The sequence below is a fragment of the Pteropus medius genome, unplaced genomic scaffold, assembly GCF_902729225.1.
Source record: "Pteropus medius unplaced genomic scaffold, Ma_sr-lr_union100, whole genome shotgun sequence".
Taxonomy (NCBI): Eukaryota; Metazoa; Chordata; class Mammalia; order Chiroptera; family Pteropodidae; genus Pteropus; species Pteropus medius.
Genome location: NW_024351543.1, coordinates 11,649,782 through 11,671,648, shown reverse-complemented (window position 1 = coordinate 11,671,648; position 21,867 = coordinate 11,649,782). Strand labels below are relative to the sequence as shown.

Here is a 21,867-nt window from a genome sequence, read left to right as displayed (position 1 = left end):
CACACATGCACGTCTTGTATGCCTTGCTAGCCAATTCCTTCTCTGCAATTAGGCCACCCCGATGAGGAAAAAGTTCTCATGCTTTGGTCAAGGAGACTCACCTCAAATATTTCCATTAAAACCCAAGTGCAAGCTTAGCACCAACTCTCTGAGATTTCCGACTGCTTCATATTGAAAAATATAAAATACCAAAAATGAAATATTGGTTAATAAGTGAGCCAGAGTCCCACAGAGCAAATGCATAGCGCTTACCTTTCTCAGACAGAATTTCAGGAGCTACATATGTCGGAGTCCCACACACAGTAAATATTGGTCTCACCACATGTTTTGCAAGGCCAAAATCAGCCAGTTTCAAACTGATAGATTTGTCTTCATTTCGTTGAACCTGTAAGAAATCAAATTCCCCAAACCACCAAAATTATGATGAGAACAAAGAAAGAAAACTAATGAGACAACAAGCATAAAAGGTCAGGATAACAAACAATAAACCTACACGAGCTTACAGTTTAGTCCAACACTGATAAATCCAATTTGATCTCAGTGACAGGTGCTCACATTTTCAACTAAAGAACCAATGAGTTTGATGTATTGTGCTATCCAAATTGGTAGCACCAGATTGTCACAGATGGCTATTTAAATTTAAATTAAAAATTCAGTTTTTTCAGATGCACTAACCACATTTCGAGGGTTCAATAGCCATCAAGGACTAATTGCTATAACATTGGACAGTGCAAATATAGAACATTTCCATCATCCCAGAAAGTTCTATTGGGCAGCACTGGTCTAGATCGAGGATCAATGATATTCTGATCACAGATTAGCTTTAGTGAATGCCTGTGGGTCATGCAAAGTCTGAGCAGAGGAGAGAAAAGGGAAAAGAACCAGGAATTAGAATTAAGAAGTAGAATAACAGTGGAGGGATGTTAAGCAAAGTCCCTCATTTAGAGGATGGGTAGTTAGTTAAGAACCAAACAGAACGAGTCTTTAATTCCAGTTCCAAGATGTACAGCTAAATGGTCCTGAGCAATTTCTTTGCTGACCCGAACCTCTGTTTACTCATTTGTTCAAAAAGGGGGCGGGGGGTGATAGTTTCCAGCAAACAGGCTTATGTCAGGAGTTGCAGTCAATGTCGGTAATCCACCTGGTGAAGCATTAGCCGGAGAGTGACTAGAGGCCCCAGACTGCCTGAGACTGAGGGGTTTCCAGGATGCGGGACTTTCATTTTTTAAAACTTTCCTTTTTAAAACAGTCTTGGGCAAACCAGGATGAGGTGGTCGCCCTAGCTTGCACATAATAACTAAAAATGAATGCTGTCGAACTGAGATTTATTCCCATGTATCTGAACTGACAAACTGGGTTTTAATTGTTAACATTTTTGCATGAAGATGAAGGAAATCATCTCTGATTCTTCCTTTAGACCCCACTTCCACTAGATTTTAGAAAAGGGTAGAATTAGTCATTTTTTTAAAAAACGGCAAAGACAGTTACCCTCACTCCAAAATGAATATACGGAACTGACTGCTCTCCCTTGTTCTCATCAGAACAGGTCCCATCTGACACACTCTTCCTTTTGGCAAGTCCAGGTGACCAGCTTTCTGATCTCTAGTAAACTAGTTCCCACTGGCAAGTTAATCTGCCCTGTATTCCTTCACTCTCAAGGTATCTTCATGCTAGATGATGACTGTTGGGAGACCTAACCTAAAAGAAATGAATCTCAAGAGGTGAGCTTAGCAAGCACTTAGATCACCATGCAAGAAAGAAAAAAGCTAAAAATATATTTCACATAAAAAAGAAACAATGAGGGGTAAGCCTAGCATATCCTGCAGCAAGTGAAAGATACATTTGTACCCCGTGCTACCATGTGTACCCCGTGCTACCGAGGTGGTTTTCCACTTCAGGGAAAGGTGAAATGATCAGGCGCAAACCCAAATCACAACCTCCTGAAACACTAGTTGGTACCCACACAGGAAGGTAGAAGGGCAACCTAACAGGAGGCTTGGCCCCCAAACATCAGAGACTGTTTAGACTCAGAGCAGCTGCTTCCCCCACATGAGCCTCACCTAGACAGAGGTTTCAGGATACTAAGAAATAAAGGCACAGTCCCTCATTCTCAGGATTTAGGAAGCTGGGCGATACCTGCCTGCTTCTGACCCTCTGGCTGAAGCAGCTCAAGGCCCTGTTCTGTAGCTATCCCCGGCAGCCTCACCTTGCAGCTAGTCTGTGCACACCTGGAAGATTCTGGCTCCATGCCAGGAAGGTGTTATGAGCCCTGTCAGCAGCCTGTCCACCCAAGCATCACTGAATTCATTTGGTCACAGAAAGCAGCCGGCGCCATTTCTTAACAGAAAGCTTTGAATGAAAGATTCTGCAATTGTGGCATCTTTTCCTCCCTCTGCCTCTTGGGAAAGGTGCAGCCCACCAAGACCTGTTGTCGCAACCTGCTTGGCACCCTTGCTTACCAATATAAAGGACAAAGCTTGGGGCTGTCAAGGGTCTCAGGCGCAGAGGGGAATTTATCCATAAGAGGGTAGAGAAAATAATGGAATCGAAAGAAAGGAAGGGAGGAGGAGGAGGAAGAAGACAGAGAGAGAGAGAGAGAGAGAGAGAGAGAGAGAGAGAGAGAGAGAGAGAGAATGAGAGAAAGAGAGAGAGAGAGAGAGAGAGAGAGAGAGAGAGAGAGAGGATGTTGAACTTACAGAAACAGAGTCGAACGGTAGTTTCCAGGGACTGACAGAGGGGACATGGGGCGACGTTGGTCAAAGGGAACAAAAATTCAGTTACATAAAGAATAAGTTCTAAGGATCTAATGCACAAAATGATGACTGTAGTGAATAGTTCTGTATTGTACACTTGAAATTTGCTAAGAGAGTAGATCTTAAGCATTCTCACCAAAATAAATAAATAACTATATGAGGTGACGGATGTGTGAATTAACTTGATTGCGATTGTGGGAATCTTTTCACAATGTATACATATATCAAATCATCACGTCATATACTTTATACATGTTGCAATTTTATTTGTCAATTATACCACAGTAAAGCTGGGTAGAAAATAAATTAATACATACTTTTCCTTAAAACATAAATTTTGTTAACTATAAGATTAAATAAATCCATATTTTAGTTTTTTTCAAAGCAACTTCTCAATAAAACTTTTATTTTGCACTTTAAAAAACAACTACAGCAACAATAACAGCCCTTTTGCTGCCTTTATCTTGAAATAGAGTTCCAGGGAACTCTCAGAAATGGCCCCAGTGACACAGCCACCCCTCCCGCTAAAGGGACCCCTCCTGGACCCTGCACAGCCTCAGGAATTTATGGCAAAGCCCTCTTGGCAACAGCATGGTACCATTCAGGGGTGAGGACCACCAGCTCTGCCTCCTGCTGGTTCCGGTTTGCCTCCGGTCCACCTGCCTCTGGTTCTCCTGGGGGCCTCTTCATGGGCTTCCTCACCGCCAGCTCTTTGCTGGACGATCAGGTGTCATGTACCAGTTACAAGCACAGATGCTAAAGCCCAACAGTCAGGTCTGAACTCCAGCTCACCATTCACTGTGTAACTTGCCCTCCGGGTGCCTCCATCGTCTCATCTAGAAAATGGGGATGTGAAAGACCTTACTGGACTAGGATGAGGACCGGATGAATTAGTATTCGTAAGGTGTTATAAACAGCGCCTGAACCTAAGAAACACAATGTAAGTGTTTGTTGAATAACCCCTATTATATCAGCCAACATAACAGTTCACCTCTGAATAGCAGGACTGACTTCGGGCGAAATGAGAAGGACAGGAAGTTGGCATTGATATCTTCCTGCTTCTCTCTCAAACGTGAGGCCCCTTATGAGGCAGGGTGGTGGTCCACCCTCTGCTCTCACAGGTCCAAAACCCTCCCAACTCTCACCTGCCTGCATCTCATTCCACAAGCTGAATGCTCAGGCCAAAGGGGCCCTGAGCAGTTAATGATAGCAGTGTGGAAATTACTGGAATAAGTCTGGAGAAATTAGCAACTTGTCTGCAGGCACATGCACTCACATCTCTAATGGGATGGGACAAAGGATCCCAAAGCTCCTACCAGTGCTTTGCGGGCAGAAGGGCCAGGGGGAGCACCCTGGTCCTCCCTGGTCCTCCCTGTGCTCCATCGGAGCCCTGGGCACAGCAGCACCCGGAGGTGCAAGGCAGGCAGCTGTTCCCTGTTCTCCCTCAGATGAGAATAAGTTCTCCAGACCTTTTCTGGATCCTGCCAGTGAGCTTACAGCTCTGCGCGCAGAATATGTCTTAATTATCGAGTCTGAGTCACCACGAGGCACTCTAATCAATGTCTCCATAATTAACCTAACCAAATGGAAAATCATAGATGTAGAACGAAAATGTGATTCTGCCTTGGTCTGTGTTTCGAGACAGACATAGCCTGAAAGGAGACGAGAGAGGTAATTATTAGAATAATTCAGACGACAAAATCTAGTTTGAAAGGGAAGGACAAAGATAGTGTGCTGCCTGAGGTTTCCAGATGGACCAGCTACATTAATCACATTTGCTAGGCGAGTAATGAAAAAACATGTCCCTCACAAATATTTGTAAATACTCCCAACCGAATGATCAGCATTCAAAGCATTTGACTGACTTCATACACCGAGACAAAATATCTATTCCTATGTGAAATAACGAAATTCCCGTCCTCACAGAAACCACCCCCAACTTCAAAACCTGGCTCCACAGAGGTCGTAGCGGATTCAATATGGCAGAAACTGAGTCTTTCATTTTGAAATTTCATTATGTTAAATGTCCAGGTTCTGATGGATACATTTTTCAAATACCGAATCCATTTTTTAAATCATGTTATGGCCTTTCTAAAACATATTCTTCTTCTTGTCTCTTCACGGTTTAGCTTTACCCTTGGAGTCTTAGGATCAAACCCCTAGCATCATCAACAGATGGAGCAGAACCTGGGGGCGGAGCGTTTAAGAACTGTGCAGATGCTTGTCCCTTCCAGAAAGCGGCTGGAGACTGCTGAGTGTCTTTAATTCTTCTGTCTCCAGGGTCTGCTGTCAGGAGTTATGTAACACTCTTCAGTGCTGTCCTTGTCCCTTGTATTTCACCTACGTAAGCAGTTTGATTACACTGAAGGTCATGCACCGACTGTGTGAATTTCCTTTCGTTTTGTTTTTCCAACGGGCACCTCACATTCTTGGCTTCAGAAGAGTTCTTATCCTAATCCTTGAAATCAAAGGAATGACACCTTTCTGGACTAATTCTTCCTCCAAAATCCGTGGGACTTCTGAAACCATCAAATTTGCCACCCAAACGGGAAACTTGTCTAAAACATCCTCCCACCAGACTATCATTCATCCCTGATGGAAATCTCAAAATGGCAAAGAGTCCACAGCTCTATACAGCAGGCCATCCCATTTGTAGCCAGCCTAACTTACGAGGAGATTCACCCCTATGTGGATTCAGAACTGCACCCCTACCCTGTTTTCTAAATCTGCCCTCTGGGGTGACACTGAATAAAGTCATGTCCCTTCCAAAGATGAGAAGCAAGTCCCCTGCTCCCCCAGGTTGCCTGGCTTCTCGGAGCTCACATCTGAGGGTCCTCCAGCAGATCATTATAGGACCTGGTCTCCTGACCTGTGGCTCCTCTCTCACGCCTTCCTGTGCTAAGTGCAGTACCTCGGCCAGCGGCAGCAGCATCACCTGGGAGGGAGCTCATTAGAGACTTCGGGCTATCCCAGACGCACGGGGCCAGAACCCGTATCTCTACAAGACCCCAGGGTGATTCGCATGCACCGTAAAGTTCTGGATGATCCCCACTGCATCGGTGCCTCTTTTAATGGAGATCGCCGAGAAATGGACACCACACACCAGGTGTAATTTGATCAGGGTAGTGGATCTCAGGACTCTCAGCTGACCAGGAACTGAGTGGCCATCAAGGCAGCCACAGATCCCCCACCAAATGTCCCACAGAAAGGCTTTTTGAAGGGACTGGAACATGCCATCCCAAATTATGCCACTTGAACATGTTAATTCTTTTGAGCTGAAGATACTTGAGAAACGACAGATACAGGAAAGGTACTCGGACCTCCCCTTTTCTACCTAAGAGCAGAACATAACATTTCCCATGAGGAAGGTAGCCACCCTATAGCGGAAAGGGCAGAATGCTCTAAAGAATCAGAGACTTCTATCAGCCCAGAGAGGTACTGCGAGAGGCATCTGCATAACTAACCTTACTAACTCATCTCTTATCTTCCACTAGTTTCCCCCATGGATTTACCTTCCACAGTTTGCCACCCCTAAAAAGCACAAATCCCTCTTCCTTTGTCCTGTCACTTCTCTAAACATTCATTGTTCTTTGATAAAATGGTACATAATCCTCAAGCTCTAACCACACCTTTGAGCTGTTCATCACTGAGTTTCTCCCACCGGTGTGTGCAATGTACACGTAAAGAAACTCTTGCTTCCCTCTTGTTAATTAATCAGTTGAATTTCCAAGGTCCCAGGCACAAAACCTAGGAGGGTAGAGGAAAAAGTTTTCTTTTTTTACCTTCCCTAAACTTTTGTGGACCGGAGGTGGCTGAGGGCCCACCCATGGCCCCAGTGCACACATCCGACCTCACCCTCAGCCATGTCCCCATTTCTCTCTCTCCTGGACTATCTACCCTCAGGGCTCCGGGTCATGGTCCCTCCCAGGGTCTGCTTTCAGTTGCCCGCTAACCGGAAGAGTCTTAGAGATTAATTTGCACAAAACTGTCATGACTGTTGATCCATCTGCATCCGTCACCCCCTTTTCCAGCCACACCGAAGTACCTTGCTTTGAATCCACGTGATCTATACTACTTACATAAGCACCCAGAAAACATCTGGATGGTCTCAAAGCTTCGAGAGGAATCTTTGTTTTTCTGAACTATTAGCCTCCATTCTCTCCTTCAATCCTAAATCAATTTAAATGTGATCTTGAAGTTATCATCTCTGAACAGAAGATGGCAGCAGAGTATACACCAAATAGCAAGAGACTGCCTTAAGAAAAATTACTTGATGTAAGACTTATTTACCTTGGCCAACTTCTTACTTGACCCTTCCTGGTTCCTCTGGCCTTTTCTTCCATGATTCCATTTTCAACTGGCTGTGAAGACCGACTCGATCTTACAAACCAATTCGCATCGAAATGCCAATGCCTAAAATCAATTTACATTTCCATTGCAAAAGATACTATAATACAAAAGAATGACAAAAAAAAAAAAAATCAGTGGGGACAAAGTCTTCCCTGGGACCTATCACATGACAGGCCTATGACATTCTTTTGGTGTCTCCATATCATACCAGTTTTTTTCTACTTAACATTTCACATTCATTCAACAAACATTAATTAGACGCCTACCGTGTGCCAGGCACTGTTCTAGTAAATATAGTAAATAATATTCAAATGAATATGTAATGTCAAGTAGTGAAAAAGTAAAAGTGGGATAAAAGCCATATCGTCTATTACAGTATCTGCAAACCACAGGTGGCTGTTTATTTTTAAATAACATTTGAAGTTCAGTCTCCACTGCCCAATACAGGAACCACTAAGCACACAAGCACTTGAGCTGCACCCAAGGTGCAGCTCAAGTGCTTGTGTGCTTAGTGGTTCCTGTATTGGGCAGTGGAGACATAGGACATTTCCATCATCACAGAACTTTCTGTTGGACAATGCTGGGAGAGACAGTGGTGTTTTAAATAGGGTAGTTAAGGAAAGACTCGCTGAGAAAGAAACATTTGAAAAAAAAAAATCAGGGGTGAGTCATATTACAATCTGAGAAGCAAGCTTTTCGGGTGGAGGAAAGAGCAAGTGCAAAGGTCCAGGGGCATGCTTGGCCCGATGGAGGAACCACAAGCAGGGGTGGGAGAGGAGTGAGTCGGTGAGTGGGTGGTTGGAGTGGAGCTTTGAGGGGTAGGCAGAGGTCCCATCGTGCAGGACCTTCTAGGCCATGGAAATGAACTTAGCCTTTATTTTGCACGTGATGGGAAGCTGACAGCTCTGAACAGAGGAGTTACAGGTTCTGACCTGCATTTGGAAAAGATCGGGCTGCTGAGAGGAAGATGGCTTTCGAGGAAGAGAAAGGGCCAGTGAGGAGGTGAATGCCATACTCTCAGCAAGAGGTGATGATGGATGGGTCTTGGGAAGTGCAGTGGAGATGGGGAGTGTCATCACAGAGAATGCACTGAATGTGAGGATGAGGAAAGGGAGGACTCGTGGGCGACGCTGAGCTCCCCGAGCGGAGCAGCTGAGTCAGTGGTGGCCCCATCTTTCTTTCTGACAGACAAGGCTGGTTTCAGGACAGTATGGGGATGAGACCCTGATGGGAGTTCAGGATAAAATGGGAACTACAAATGGTGAGTGTTCAAGGGTGTGTGTGTGTGTGTGTGTGTGTGTGAATTATAAAAATGGGGTAGTAGGTGAAAGGAGGTGGAAAAAACAAGTTTGCTTTTGTGTTAAGTTGGGAGACACAGTATCTCCATACTGTACACATTTATACTGTGTATCTATGTGATGACGGAGCCACTCTTGGGTTGGGGAACTCTGGGAGAGGCGCAGGGTCCAGGTGAAATCAGTTTCAGCATCTTGAGTTTGAGATGTTCATCACATCAGACAGCGAGGTGGTGATGTGAAGCAGGATGCTGAATAGGAGTCTACGGGATGTGACTGGGAAGCATCCACAGTTCGGCACCCATTCCCTCATCGGCTGGACTGGCCACACGTTAACCACCCACCGGGTTAAAAACACAGTGCATCCTAGCTCTGAGCTCAGAAATGTCCAGCAGGCCGACCTCCAAGAGTCCCTCACTTTAATGTAACCTCAGTTTCCCCATGTGCACATGAATATAGGGAGGCCTTTCCCATAGGGTCAGTGAGAGAATTCCAGGAAAATGTAAAGCACAGAGATTAGTGACCATCGTGTTGACATCACGGGACGTGGGCTCTAACTGGGTGGAAGCACCCAGTTAGGAAATTTTCAACGTCACAGTACGACAAAGCCTAGGCAGTGGTTCTCCACCAGGGACAATCCTCCACCACCAACGCCACCTGGGGATATTTGACAATGTCCAAAGACATTTTTGGTTGTCACAATTGGGAGTTGCTAAAGCACCAAGTGGGTAGAAGCCAGGATGCTGCTAAGCCGCCTCCAGCACCCAGGACAGGCCCCACAACAAAGAATCGTCCGGCCCCAAATGCCAGTGCTGCCCATGGAGAGAATCCTGGTGTTGGACAGTAGAAATAAGGCCATAATCATCAGGTTCAGACTAAAATAACTACGTGCTGGTGAAAGACAATCGAGGGAAGTAGAAAGGTAGTTACACATGCTTGGCCCAAAGAGTGATTTCCTTGTCTTTACTTAGAGTATGCTCCTCCCCACTAGCTCCTCAGCCCCCCGATACTGAAACCTACTCAGCTCCCCCACTCTCAAAGGACCAAAGTCCATACTCGGCATTAAACTTTCTCGGGAAATACGTCATCTCATCCAAAGTCACGTAACTGAGTTCTTGACACGTGTTATGCAAAAGAATTCAGAACTGGGATTGAAATGTACCTGGATTTTTGTTTCATCTCTGCTTATAATCTAAATGAGCCATTTGGCCTCAAACAAGCCATTCTGAACCCACTTTCATCCCCCACAAACTGAGGGAGTCGTCTCTAGATTTCCTGAGCAGACCCGACTTTCTGTTATGCTACAATCTACAAGGATCTGAAACCACGTGGCAATAAAGGATCCTTCTCAGCTCAGTGTTTGCATTCAGGAGCAGCAAAAACAGGTTGAGAGGCCACCACCCAGTGCCAGTCACACGCAGTGCTCAAGAGCATGGGTAGGTCCTGAGTTTCGAATCCCACTTCTCCTTCTTGGCTGTGTGACTCTGAGCAAGTTACTCAACCTCCCCGTGTCTGGATTCCTCCCCTCCTTTGGAGCGGGGTAAGCCTACGTACTGCCTGGGGCGCATACCGTGGGCAGCATGAGGAGCGGTGTCAGTGAGCACCACGCTCCCCTACCATCTTGAGTACAATTCGGTCCCTTTTAGTTACTTAGGTAAATGGAAATGAAGAATGTCTCAGTCCCCTTCTACCCTTCACCACCATGAGTCCTTGACATGGGTTAAGACTAAACCTTCACCTGCGGTGACACAGGAAACATTACCGCCACGTAGTCACACCTAAGTCCCTCAGAGCTGAACAGCTCTCGCCTGCCCCTCTGACCACTGAGGTAGGTGGGGCTTGATTTGCATGTGACAAACCGACAGACCAAATTTCAGCTCGAAAACTAGGTAAACTAGGGGAAGAGAGTAGCTGGAACCACAAGGTCGTGCTTGGCACAGCCCTTTGAATAAGCTGCTTTGTGATAAGATTTTATGAGGCTAGACAGTATCAAGGTATTAGGGAGGGGCCCCTTATTCCGTACTCCAGTCCCCAGCCCCCAACCACTTGGAAGCCAAGCTCAGAGGGCATGGTTATCAAAGAGACAGTCACGGTTGGATGAAGGGGAACAGCCATAGGCCAGGGCAGGAGGACTGGGGTGGTCTGTCCACCAGAGTAACAGGTTCACTTCTGTCTACCAGGGCAGGGCAAACGAAAGCAGGCTGAGAAAGGGGAAGCATTTAAGAGATGCCTTGTCCTATATGATGGGGAGGCTTAGCAGGCCTTTCTGTGAAGTTGGGGGCCCCTGAGAGATCCAAGAGAACCACCCATGAAGTTTGGGGTGACTTTGGGAACTAGCCTGGCAAGCGCTTCTTATCCACACTTCCCTGAAAGCCATCCTCTCCCAGATTTACCCTCTCCCAGCAGTCCCCCCCAAAACTCCTGAAAGAGGACTCTAAGCCTCCCTATGATCCCACCATGGAGGTGTGAAGGAGTAAGGGGGGAGGTGTTAGGCTGGCCCAGAAATGGCCCAGTGCCTGAGCAGAAGCCTCACTGGGCCCTGCGCCAGCCCCTCAGCGAGAGGCTGAAGGGACCCAGACAGGGAGCCATGTGGGCAGTCTCTGTCCCCCGTCCCGCTCCAAGAGGTCCACTGTCTGTAGTAGAACAGACGGCAAGCAGTTGCTGTCCTAGGACCTTCCCTGTGGGGAGAAGTACCAAAAGTCCTGGCCACTGGGAACACAACTGAACATCTCAAAACTGTCCTATCCTAGGAAAACGTGTCTTTGGAAATTTTCCTGTGCCCCACTCACTGTACCTGGCTGAAGGGCCAAGGTGAGCCTAAAATAGAGGCCAAAGCATAAGCCGAAGCATGGGGAAATGCAGTGGCCAAAGAACCTTATGCAGCACAGGGCCGCCTGAAACTTAAACAAACAAACATAGGAAGCACCTCCCCTGACCGGCTGGCACACAAGAATAAACAGACCGCAGGGCCCAACCGTAATGCCTACACCTCCCTCAGTCATCATTTCCTACACACCTACCTGCCCTATGGGACAGAGCAGTCTGCATAGCCTCAGGGGTGGAGAAGCACACACAGTGTTTGCCCCTATATCCGAGCACAGGTAGTTCTCAGATTCATTTTCAGGTTCAATGGCAGTCACTGCTGGTGCCTCCCCACGACTTCCTTCCTTGCCAACAGAACCCAGATTCTATCCAGCCTTTGGGCAACCATGCTTCGAGAAAGGCGGGTCCAGCCCAGGCAGCAGTCACAGCTGGGCTGTCAATCACCGCAACCACGCCTCTTTCCCAAGGGAGGCCACGTGGCCTGTCCCGGCCAATGAGAAAGAACAGGAAGTGTGCCGAGGAGCTTCTGAGCAAGACTTTCCTCCAGTTTAAAAAGCGAGAACATCACCAAGAGTCGACCTCTGCTTTTCCTGCCTTTTATGTGAGTGGGACAGTGTGATGCTTGAAGTATGGTAGACATTTTGGGGCCATGAAAGAAATTACAAACGCTGCCTTGCTGTCTTTGAACTACTCTATTAACCATCCCTGGAACCGACTGTCTCCAGGCTTCTTGTTACATGAGATAACTAGACGTCTTAGTGTTTGAACCCTTGCTCCTCAAAGCGTGCTCTGCAGACCATTGGCATCACCTGAGAGCTTATCAGAAAGGCAGCGTCTCAGCGCCCCCAACCTAAATCAGCACCTACATTTTATCAGGATCCCAGATGATTCTTGTGCACAGGAAAGTTTTGAGAAGCGCTGGGTTATACCACTGTTAGCCAGGTAGTCATACTGCAGCTGGAAGGTAGCTCAGCTGTAACAAGGAGAGCCAGCAAGAGTGTTCTCTCCCCTTCCTATGTTCTCCTCAGCCCCTGCGATTCATCCTGCTCCCCCTGGAGGCAGACACGGGCAATAACTTCATAGACACACATGGTTCTGCTTCCAACTGCCTCCTGGGAAAGATAATCAACCTACACGGAACACCAAGCCCATAATTATATGGCCATGCAAGCAATTTGTCAAAATTCCCAAGTTCAACATCTTACCCAGTAAAACCAAAGTTATTTCAAACAGAATTATTATTGTTATGGTCACCATTAAATATTCATTCGTGGGCACTGTAGCGGTGCCCTGAGATCTGAGAGGGTCAAAAAATTCAGAAGTGGTTCCTTGAGGAGAAATTTACATCTCAAGGAGGTACTATGGGCCAAATGCCTGGGGTGCATGCAGCCCACGGGAGATTCCTAGACAAATGATCCTTTAACCTGATTCTAAATTTCTATTCATCGGACCTAAAGGGATTTTAAGAGTTTTGTCTAAATATGGAAAAATAGAGTATCTTTGCCCAAAACGGTACATTAGAAATTGAAGGATGGAGAGGAATTAATTATATATCCATGTCCACAATGAATGCCAGTCCTACTGAATACTTCATAATAAGGCTTAGTCAGAACATTGGCAAGGTTTAATGCAGGAATGAAAGAATTAAGGACCAAGAGTGAGTTCCCCGCCCCCCATCTCTATTTCTGTCTCTAACTCTATGTCTATTTCAATCTCTCTATCTCCTTCCTTCTTTCTACCCTTCCTCTTCTTACACTTACATGTATAGGACGTCTGGAGGACGTGGAAATAGAACCAGGGAGTTTCATGTTACTGCAATTAGACAATTAGACCTTAGGCCTTGGAAACAAAGAGATTCACTGACTTGCTTCCTCAGATTAAAGACATTTCAAAAATAAAGAGTTTTAAGAAGTTTAATCGTAGACCCTCAAATGGCTCACAAGAAGTCAGTCTTTTTGACAGGTGACAACACACAGGAACACAGGTATTAAGAGAACAATAGGAGATTGTTGTTATTTACTAAATGACCTAAACTTCAGGACTCCTTGGGAGAATGAAGTCACGATTTTAGAAGATATTCGACAAGGTGAGTAACTATGAATCATGCTGTTAAGTTGCCTTTGCTATTGATAATTTACTACAGACAGTAAATTACCAGACATATTCCCTGTTAGGTGACTATTTCAAAAGGAACTGACAGAAGGAAGAAAACCTCAGTCATTGAGATGACCCAGAATCTAGAATTTTGAAAACTTTAAGAAATTTCTTGAAACCTATGGACAGCATGTGGATTCACTGACTATATGAGTACTTTTTATTACTATTTTTAGTTTTAGAAACTGCTGAAATGGATACCGAAAGCCACTCTCACAGATATAAACCTAAAGTCATAACTGCAGAATTCACCTTGATACTCTCGAGATAGATTCTATCTCTTATAAACCTATCTTCTTGCTGATTTGATCGATAGTAGCCAATGACCTAAAGGCCTGTATCACTGTCCTTTTTCTTTGACTTCACGTTATTGCTGTAATCCACATTTCTAGATTTTATTAAGTATAACTAACAAGATATGCTTCAAAGTTGTTACCAATTTTTTAATTAAAGTGGTCGGTATATAAATGCATTCATGAATACGTGGACTGTTAGTGAGAGGACATGGACACCTCCGTCTTAGAAGCTAAGGGAAAAGGAGACTGAAATTGGAGCTGGCAGAAGAGAAGCCGTGCTGCTGAGAGAGGATTATGCACTGCAGAACCACCAACCAACAGAGCAAGAGTCACTGAATCCTTCTCATGTGTCAAAGTGGACATGGTAAAAGAACTTAGGGAATTAAAATGAATGCAATAATTGAACAAGTTCATTTAGTAAATCACAACCATTTCCTATTGTCCTCTTAATACTTGTGTTCCTGTGTGTTGTCACCTGTCTAAAAGACTGATTTCTTGTGAGCCATTTGAGGGTCTATGATTAAATTTCTTAAAACTCTTTGTTTTCAAAATGTCTTTAATCTAAGGAAGCAAGTCAGTGAATCTCTTTGCGTTTCCAAGGCCTAAGGTCTAGTTGTCTAATTGCAATTGTCTTTAAAAGAAAGATTGGGCAAGGAGGGCCCATTTGTTTGGCCATTTTTTATCCTTCTAGATTTTCTTTGTCACCCTTGAGACATTGATCACTGCCCTGTCCTAGTCAAAATTCAGCAGTTAAAAATCTAGAAGAGTCTGTTCCTTCCAAGAACCATCAAGAGGCCAGAAAGAGGGTACAACTTTTGTCCCTCATTTATCTGTGACCTATCCCCACCACCATTTCAAAGGTCTCTGCTCCAAGTACTCCTAAGCTTTAGTGCCTGCCCACCCATCTCAGTCCTTTCAGCCCTATTTCCAGACCGGGAATGTGTCCCATCTCTTCCCTTATTCTGGAACAGATTTTTTCAAATGACCTTGCTCCTGTCTGACACCTCTTCAGTCTCTCCTCACCCCCACTCAGCTTTCTTTGCAGGTTGTAATATCTCCTCTGTTGGCCATAACTAACCTGGCCTGTCTACTTCCCATCCTGTGTGGGCTGGTCTGATCCTCTTCACCTCTCCGGCTCCTGTTTGCTTCTTCCCCTCCTCCTGAGGCCCAGGCAACATCACACAACACATCCCAACCCCGCCAAGGGAGCACACGCTGGCAGGAGAAGCAATTAACACTGATATTTCTGCAAGCTGGAAATTCTCATAATTAAAACTTCTTTGGCAAGATCTCATGAGTCAAAATAACCCAAAGGGAAGAAGAGAACTAGCACCTTATCAGAAAATGTGATCCATAGAAATAAATAGACAGTAATATAGGCCTAAAATTTTATTCTGGGGCCCAATTATCAGATACAAATATTCCCTTTGATTAAAACAATGATAATAAGCTTGCTATATTCATTAAGAGCTCTTAGTATATTCAGAAAGTCTCTAAAAGCAATAATTGATGGACAGTAGTCACCATGGTGATATTTACTAATATTAAATCCTAGTCGACCTACCAAGTTTTCAAAATCATTATCATATCAGCAAGTTTAGAGATGGCACCTTTCTAAACCCAGGCAATGATCCCATTGTCAAATCTAGCAAAACCCAGATCTGTCTGAAAAAAGCAAAGAGCACTAACATTAGTGTTTAGATTTCTGACATAACAATACATTGAACTTTACTCACCCAGAAAAAGGACAAATGGTTACAAATGTGACAGGCCTGTTCGTTTTGATAAATGTAAGCTGACAAAATTATCCATAGGGAGAAAAGATATTAACCTATTCCACAAAAGATGACTCAAATACTCAGTTTTTCGCAGTTTCTGAAGGGCCCATACCACCACCAAAAAAAAAAAAAAAGTTTTTATTTGAAAATAAAAAAGTGGGCTTTCTTCAAATTCAGAAAAAGGATCTAAATATCAGCTACTTTTAATACCAATAGACAACTCATGTATATAGACTGAAAAAGTATAGCTACTCTGAAGTTTTGCTTCTCAGAACACACATACACACAAACACACTCACACAACACACAAACACATTCACGCAACACACAAACACGCCTCACTGCCCTTAAAGACACCCAAAACACATATTTACTGACATTTAAATCTATGAAGAGCTGTCAGATGACTTCTCTGAGGCAGTCAGCTTGTCCACACTAAATGTTCACCTTGCAATTTTCGACTTCCTAAAGGGAACTTGATGTAGTCTAAACCGGTGATGACTTTCTCCACTTCAAAGCCTGTTGACAAGTAAGTCCCTTAACACAAGGGAGAGTCTCTATTGTCCAAGAGATGAGCCAGCTCGACAGATTGGTTCCAGAACCTTGCTGAGAAAATGCAAGCTCAGATGACTGTCCCCAAAAGAAAACGATCCTATAGGGTAAACAATTTCATCCCGCTTCCTGGTATAACATGGAACTTGTATAACAGTGATAATGCTTTCAGGGGCACAAGCTCAAAGCGCTCAGCTCATGAAACCAGCCCAGGCCTCTAGTCAGAACCTCTCCTGCTGAGACCATTCGAGGAATACTTCAGAGGGTCATTAAACAACACCGCTCTGTGGCTAGTCCAAAGTAGCCATGAGAAACAGCGTACAGCACATCACACATGGAGATTACTTGGGCTCGGACCCAGAAGACAGAAATAAAAAGCAAGCAAAGGATGGAGACACTCAGGTAATGCAAAAAAATGAAAATTTTCAAAAGGAGAGTTATTTGATGGTAATTCAGTCCACTCAGGCAACCAGTCAAACTTCTGTAATTTTATGAATTTGGGCAAAAACACATTTACTTGACTCAGCAGTCAACGTAGACCTCATTTCACCAGATAATTAGCTTGACTCACTCAATGTTTCATTCTCCTGGTGAGAGCATTTACCGACAAATAAATGCACTGGGATGACGATTCCAGGCTGGGTGGACAGCCATTGAATTTTTTAAAAAACAGGCTAAATCCATGCCCTTACCCCCTAAAAAATGTGGCTCATCAAGATCACGGTCTCCATTCACTATTGCTTTGCCTGCAGCAATCCAGCTTTGAGTGCTTATTCATGATACCCACTTAATAACAGAGCTGCTGATAATAATGACAGTAGCTGCCACCGATGGAGTGCTCGCTCTCTCCCAGGCAGCATGCTCTGTCCGTATTCATTTATTCATCCAACTAATAATTAATGGATGTCTATCATGTGACAGAACTATTCTAGGTTTCAGGGTACAATCTGAATAGAACAAAGTTTCTGTTGTCATAGAACCAACCTTCTTTCCAGTCAGAGGAGGAAGAAAACGGAATAAATACAGAATTACAAGCTGGTGAGCAGGGCTACGAAGAAGAAGGTGGGATAAAGGTGCCAGAGAGTGACAGTGTACGCTGTCCGAACAAAGACCATCAGGAACACACTTGTAATTCAAGAACACCCTAAGTTCCCTGCCTCATGGCAACAATAGAGAATGCACACCACTGGGATTCGGGTATCTATTGAAAGATTCAGGCTGTGTGAGGTGGTTTGGCGGAGGGTTCAAAAAGGTAGATTCTGCTCTGAATTAAATACTGTCAGGAAGAGAGAGTAATTCTATGACTGGGCATCTGAGTGATTCTCATCTAGTGAGGCAGTCACTCACAGTAGCCAGAAGAGGGGTATTTGGCCATAGTTTGGACAATCTTTTTCTTATCTGCATTTGGACATGATTATAAAAGGGGTCTTGCTTTTATCTTGATTCCTCATGGTCAGATATTGGTGTCAAACTGTTTGTGTTCATCAGGAAAACACTACAGCTGAGCCGTGAGTGTCAGGCCAGCTCCCACTGTCAGAGTCTCCTTCACTTTTCCCATACTCAATCCTCACTCAACCTTCCAAGATAGGTACTATTACTATTTCTCTTTAATAGTAATTAAAGAGATTCAGGCCCAGAGAGGTGAAGGACTGATTCTAGAGCAAGCAGCTAAGAAAGCCAAGATTCAAAGTCAGGTTATCTGACTCCAGAGCCTGCCTCTTGTCCACTCCACACACAGGTCCCGGCCATGATGAGCCTTTTGAATTCTCGTGGCAAGAAGTTATCTGCAAAAGGGTCAGGGGTGGTTTCAATGGGAGGGTGAACACAAAGCCTACAGGGGAAGCTGTAGGCCAGCTCCGATACCTAGGCCAGCCTTTGTGCAAATGCCCAGTAAATAAGTCCACCTGGTCATTGTTAAGGCAAAAGTATTTTTCTCTCAGGGATGAGGAAACATATTACATTTTATTTAAATTGGAAGGTTTCCTTTTCCATAATTTCGTCAAAACCGATTTATCTCAGCAACTTATGAACTATAACCAAAGTTTTTAATACTGGAATGAGTATGTTACAATAGCGTAAAGGTAGTATTCTAGCGAGTAAGAGTGACGGAGTATGAGGCAATTGGTATTTCTCGTATCCCGCATTTTATAAACACCCTCTCCCATAGTGGCAAGGTCAGGGCTTACCAGCAAGTTCTCTGGCTTCAGATCCCGGTGGACAATGCTCTTGTCATGCATATGGACGAGTGCCTTACACAAGTCGGTGAGCATGAGGGCAGCGTCATGCTCTGGGAACTTGACACTTTCTATGATGGCGTCGAAAAGGTCTCCGCCCTGCACGTACTCCATGATCAGGTAGATTTCCGTTTCTGTTTCGTAGACTTCATGCAGTTTCACTATGTTGGGATGAGAGAGGCTCTGGATAATTAAGATCTCACTGTCAACCATGTCCTCCTTTCCTTTGAGTTTGGACTTGTCAATGATCTTCATGGCGTAGGCCTGCCTGGTCTCTCGGTGCCGGCACTCCTTCACCACGGCGAAGTTCCCGTCCCCAATGACCCGGCCTGGCTCATAGTGCTTCTCCACGTTGGCCGAGATGATGCCCGCCGGCCGCCGCTTCCGGCCACCAGGCCTCTCTGACTTGCTTTCTTCCGGCCTTGTTTTGGGCTCCTTTTCTACCCTTCCGAGTTGGTCATCTTTGGAAAGCATCTTTCTCCCTCCTGACGCACATGGCTTTTTCTCCTTTTCTGCCTCCTGCTCTTCCCCTCTGGTCCTGGGAAGCTTCTCGGAGTCAGCCTGGTGCTCCCTGAGAAGCCAGCCGCCATACTTGTTCCTGGTGTCTTTCTTCCCATCCCTCCGGCCCTCCTCTCTGACAGGTTGAGCTTCCACAAGATCTTTCTTAGCCTTGGCTGCTCCTTGCAGATGACCTTCCTGGCCTCCGGGGTCTCTGTCCTCTTTCTTGTCTGTGTTCTTGCTGGGTCTCCTCATCTCCTGAGTGGGGTTCCTGGAACTGCTCCTGTGGTTGTCACCCTTCCCCTGTTCCTCCCCACCCAGAGGGTTGGCCTCGGGGGACCTCCTGCAGCTCCTGGTCCTTACCAGCTTCTCCACGTCATACCGTTGGGACTTGCCTATGTCTAGCTCACTGGTCCCCAGGGACAGCCTCTCCCTCTGCAGGCTCTGCTGGAGCTCTCTCTCTCTCTTGCACTTCTCACACCTGATAATTTCACCTGAGGTCCTCTCGATCTCCACCCCCAGGTGCTTCTCTCCGTTCGCATGCCTCTCTAAGGCAGCTTCCCTGGGAGGCTTGCTCCCGGGTTCAGGTTCCCAATTCCCCCTCGCCCACTTCTTCGGGGCCTTTGCCCTGTCCTCCGGCACCGGCTCCACGGGGGCCTTCCCCTGGTGTCTGACAGCTGCCTTGGACCTGGCAGCCTCACTGCCGCTCTTGGTGCTCTCCATCTCCCCACAGTGGTGACTCCCTTTCAGAGCCTTGCAATAAAGCCTGCTTCTCAGCCTTGGAGAAGGAATCCGGCCATGCTGGGTCAATGTCAAGGCCCGGGCTTTACTGGGGTACAGTTCTTCTATGGCCACCTGAATGTTCTTCAGTGTCAGTGGTTCTTTGCCCACAGCTATGAAAGCATCCCCTTCCCTGAAGAAATCAGAGATGCTCCTGATTTCTTTGCCCTTGAGGTTAAACAGTTTTCTCACATGATCGCTCTTCCATCTTGGAAAGCCCAAGGCCTCTGAGACGTCCGCCAAGAGCTGCTCGAAGGTCTGCACTGACCGCCTGTTGAGGAGCAGGGTGATCTTCCGCAGCGGGTGTCCGCCCAGCCTCACCACGGTCACCACCCTGGGCTTCAGCGGGCTGTTCTCAGCATGGGTGGAGTGAGAACCATTCTGAGGGCTGAACACGGGCACCACGGAGCTGCGTGTTCCCGGGGACAGTTTCTCCAGATTCCCTCGGCCAGCAGGCAGCCATGAGCCCTGCAGCTTCCGCTCCATGATTCTCGAGCTTAAATATTTTAGAGAATGGTCACATAGGCCTCGATGTCCTGCAAGAGGAAAATAACAACACAGCGTTAGTCAAAATGGGTTCAAAGAGCTCTCCGGCCTTCACCAAGACTTTACTAAAGAGGACTGATTCTATTATAGTTTATAAGAGGGATCTTTGAGAGTCTGCTTGAAATGGAGACTAAGCTCCAGGCTCCTCTGTGAGAGGCCAAGAGCAAAGAACAGAGTCAGCATGAAGCCTGAGGTTGTCTCTCTAGTTTTCCCAGGGACTCCCAGGTTGGGCCATGCCTGGGGAGCCCATTCTAGGTGAGGCCTGACCCTGAGAACACAACTCCCACTACTTTAAAGTGAGTTGACTTTCAAGAATCTACAGCTGAGATAAAAGGCCCGAGGTTTGCTGCTCAGGGAATACCAACAAGAAGTCAGAACATTCTGGAACTTCGATGGACCCAAATCTTATCCACCACAAGTTTTGTCAGCTCAACTTTTAACCCACTCAAGATGAGGTGATGTGTGAAGAAGTGGTGATCACAGAGTTTGAGACGGATCTGGATTTAAAACCTGTCATGGCTACTAACTATATGTGTGAACTTGGGCAAATTACTCACATTTTGGTTCTCTTTCATCTATAAAGTAGGAATGCTAACACCTTCCTCCCAAGGTTTTCATGAAGTATAAATAAAATAATTACTGTTCACTTAAAGCCATGCTTGACACACACAGTAAGGGCACAGTGATTGCCAGTTACCAATACTGTCCTCACGATCTTAATACCTCTTTTGTGGGACCATTTCATTTTGGTAGCGATGTAATCTACTGATAAGGTAAAATTCTGCTGTGCTCAGCTTCACCTGGCGTAACAAGAACTCATGGACCAACATGACATCGTGGGCATTTCTTAAAATTCTGACTGAGATTCTTTTGCACTGGGGGTTGTAAAAAAAAAAGCAAGAAAATTAAAGATTTTAGTCTAGGTATAGAAACTCTCTTCTCTAAAAGGTTTCTCCTCTTATTATTTAAAAAAAAAAAAAAGGAAAGAAGCCAAGGTCATGTGATTGTTCAGAACTTTAATAACGAGAATGTGTTCATTCTCATTGTATTTCCAAATAAACTGAATAAATGAGTAAAACGAGACTTTGTATTTCTCGGTCAACTGTACCCAGCCAGAATAAAGTACTTGAGGCAAACGTGTTTCAATTTCAATTTCTGTCCAGGTCAGGAAAAGAAACAGGAAAATGAAAGAATGTGTAGCTCAATTAAACCGTGAGGGTGGGCTGTGAGTTATTAAAGTTACCCCACAGCGTCCATATGTCATATCCTACATGTAGGAATCTGCTGTTTATGCTTCCTTTAAAAAGAAGTTAAAAATAATCTTTTAAGTGCATTTGAATTGTGGCAGAAACCCCAGTGGTGCCAGGATGGGCAATTTGGCGGAGCATATTTACACGGAATGTTTTTTTGTTTTTTAATTATAACATGCAATCTGTTCTGAGATGATTTCCATCTAGACACAGGTGTCAGATTGGATGACAAGTGGTGGCTGGTACTGATCTTCCCACATGCCATAAACTTAGGAACTTACAAATCACATTTATGGTTTAACTATTTCCGGATAGCTGTTACTTCTTTTCTTCAGAAAAGAAGAGGAAAGAGAGAGGCACAGCAGTGGTACCAGTTGTGTTTTCTCACTGGAAAAATCGAGGACAGGTGCTAAGGAAGGTGATCTTCAAATGCATGTGCATGAAAAGACCAGTGTTTTTCCTCATTTGTTTTCCTTGTGCTGCTTCTCACAGAGTGGGACCCTCGATACATACTTGCAGGCTAAGTAAATGGAAGAGATTTCTTATTCCGAGGAAGGG

At 45.3% G+C, this 21,867-nt stretch overlaps 1 protein-coding gene across 1 annotated transcript in view; it reads right to left on the bottom strand.

Moving 5' to 3' along the window:
- The window catches only part of DCLK3 (doublecortin like kinase 3), a 46,179-nt gene that overhangs the window by 5,600 nt on the left and 18,712 nt on the right, over positions 1 to 21,867 (bottom strand). Inside the window, exons 2-3 of the mRNA XM_039843377.1 lie at positions 18,188 to 20,049; positions 253 to 385 (exon numbers count right to left, since the gene is read on the bottom strand). Coding sequence (XP_039699311.1) covers positions 253 to 385; positions 18,188 to 20,049 — 1,995 coding nt within the window. The remainder of the gene's footprint in view (positions 1 to 252; positions 386 to 18,187; positions 20,050 to 21,867) is intronic.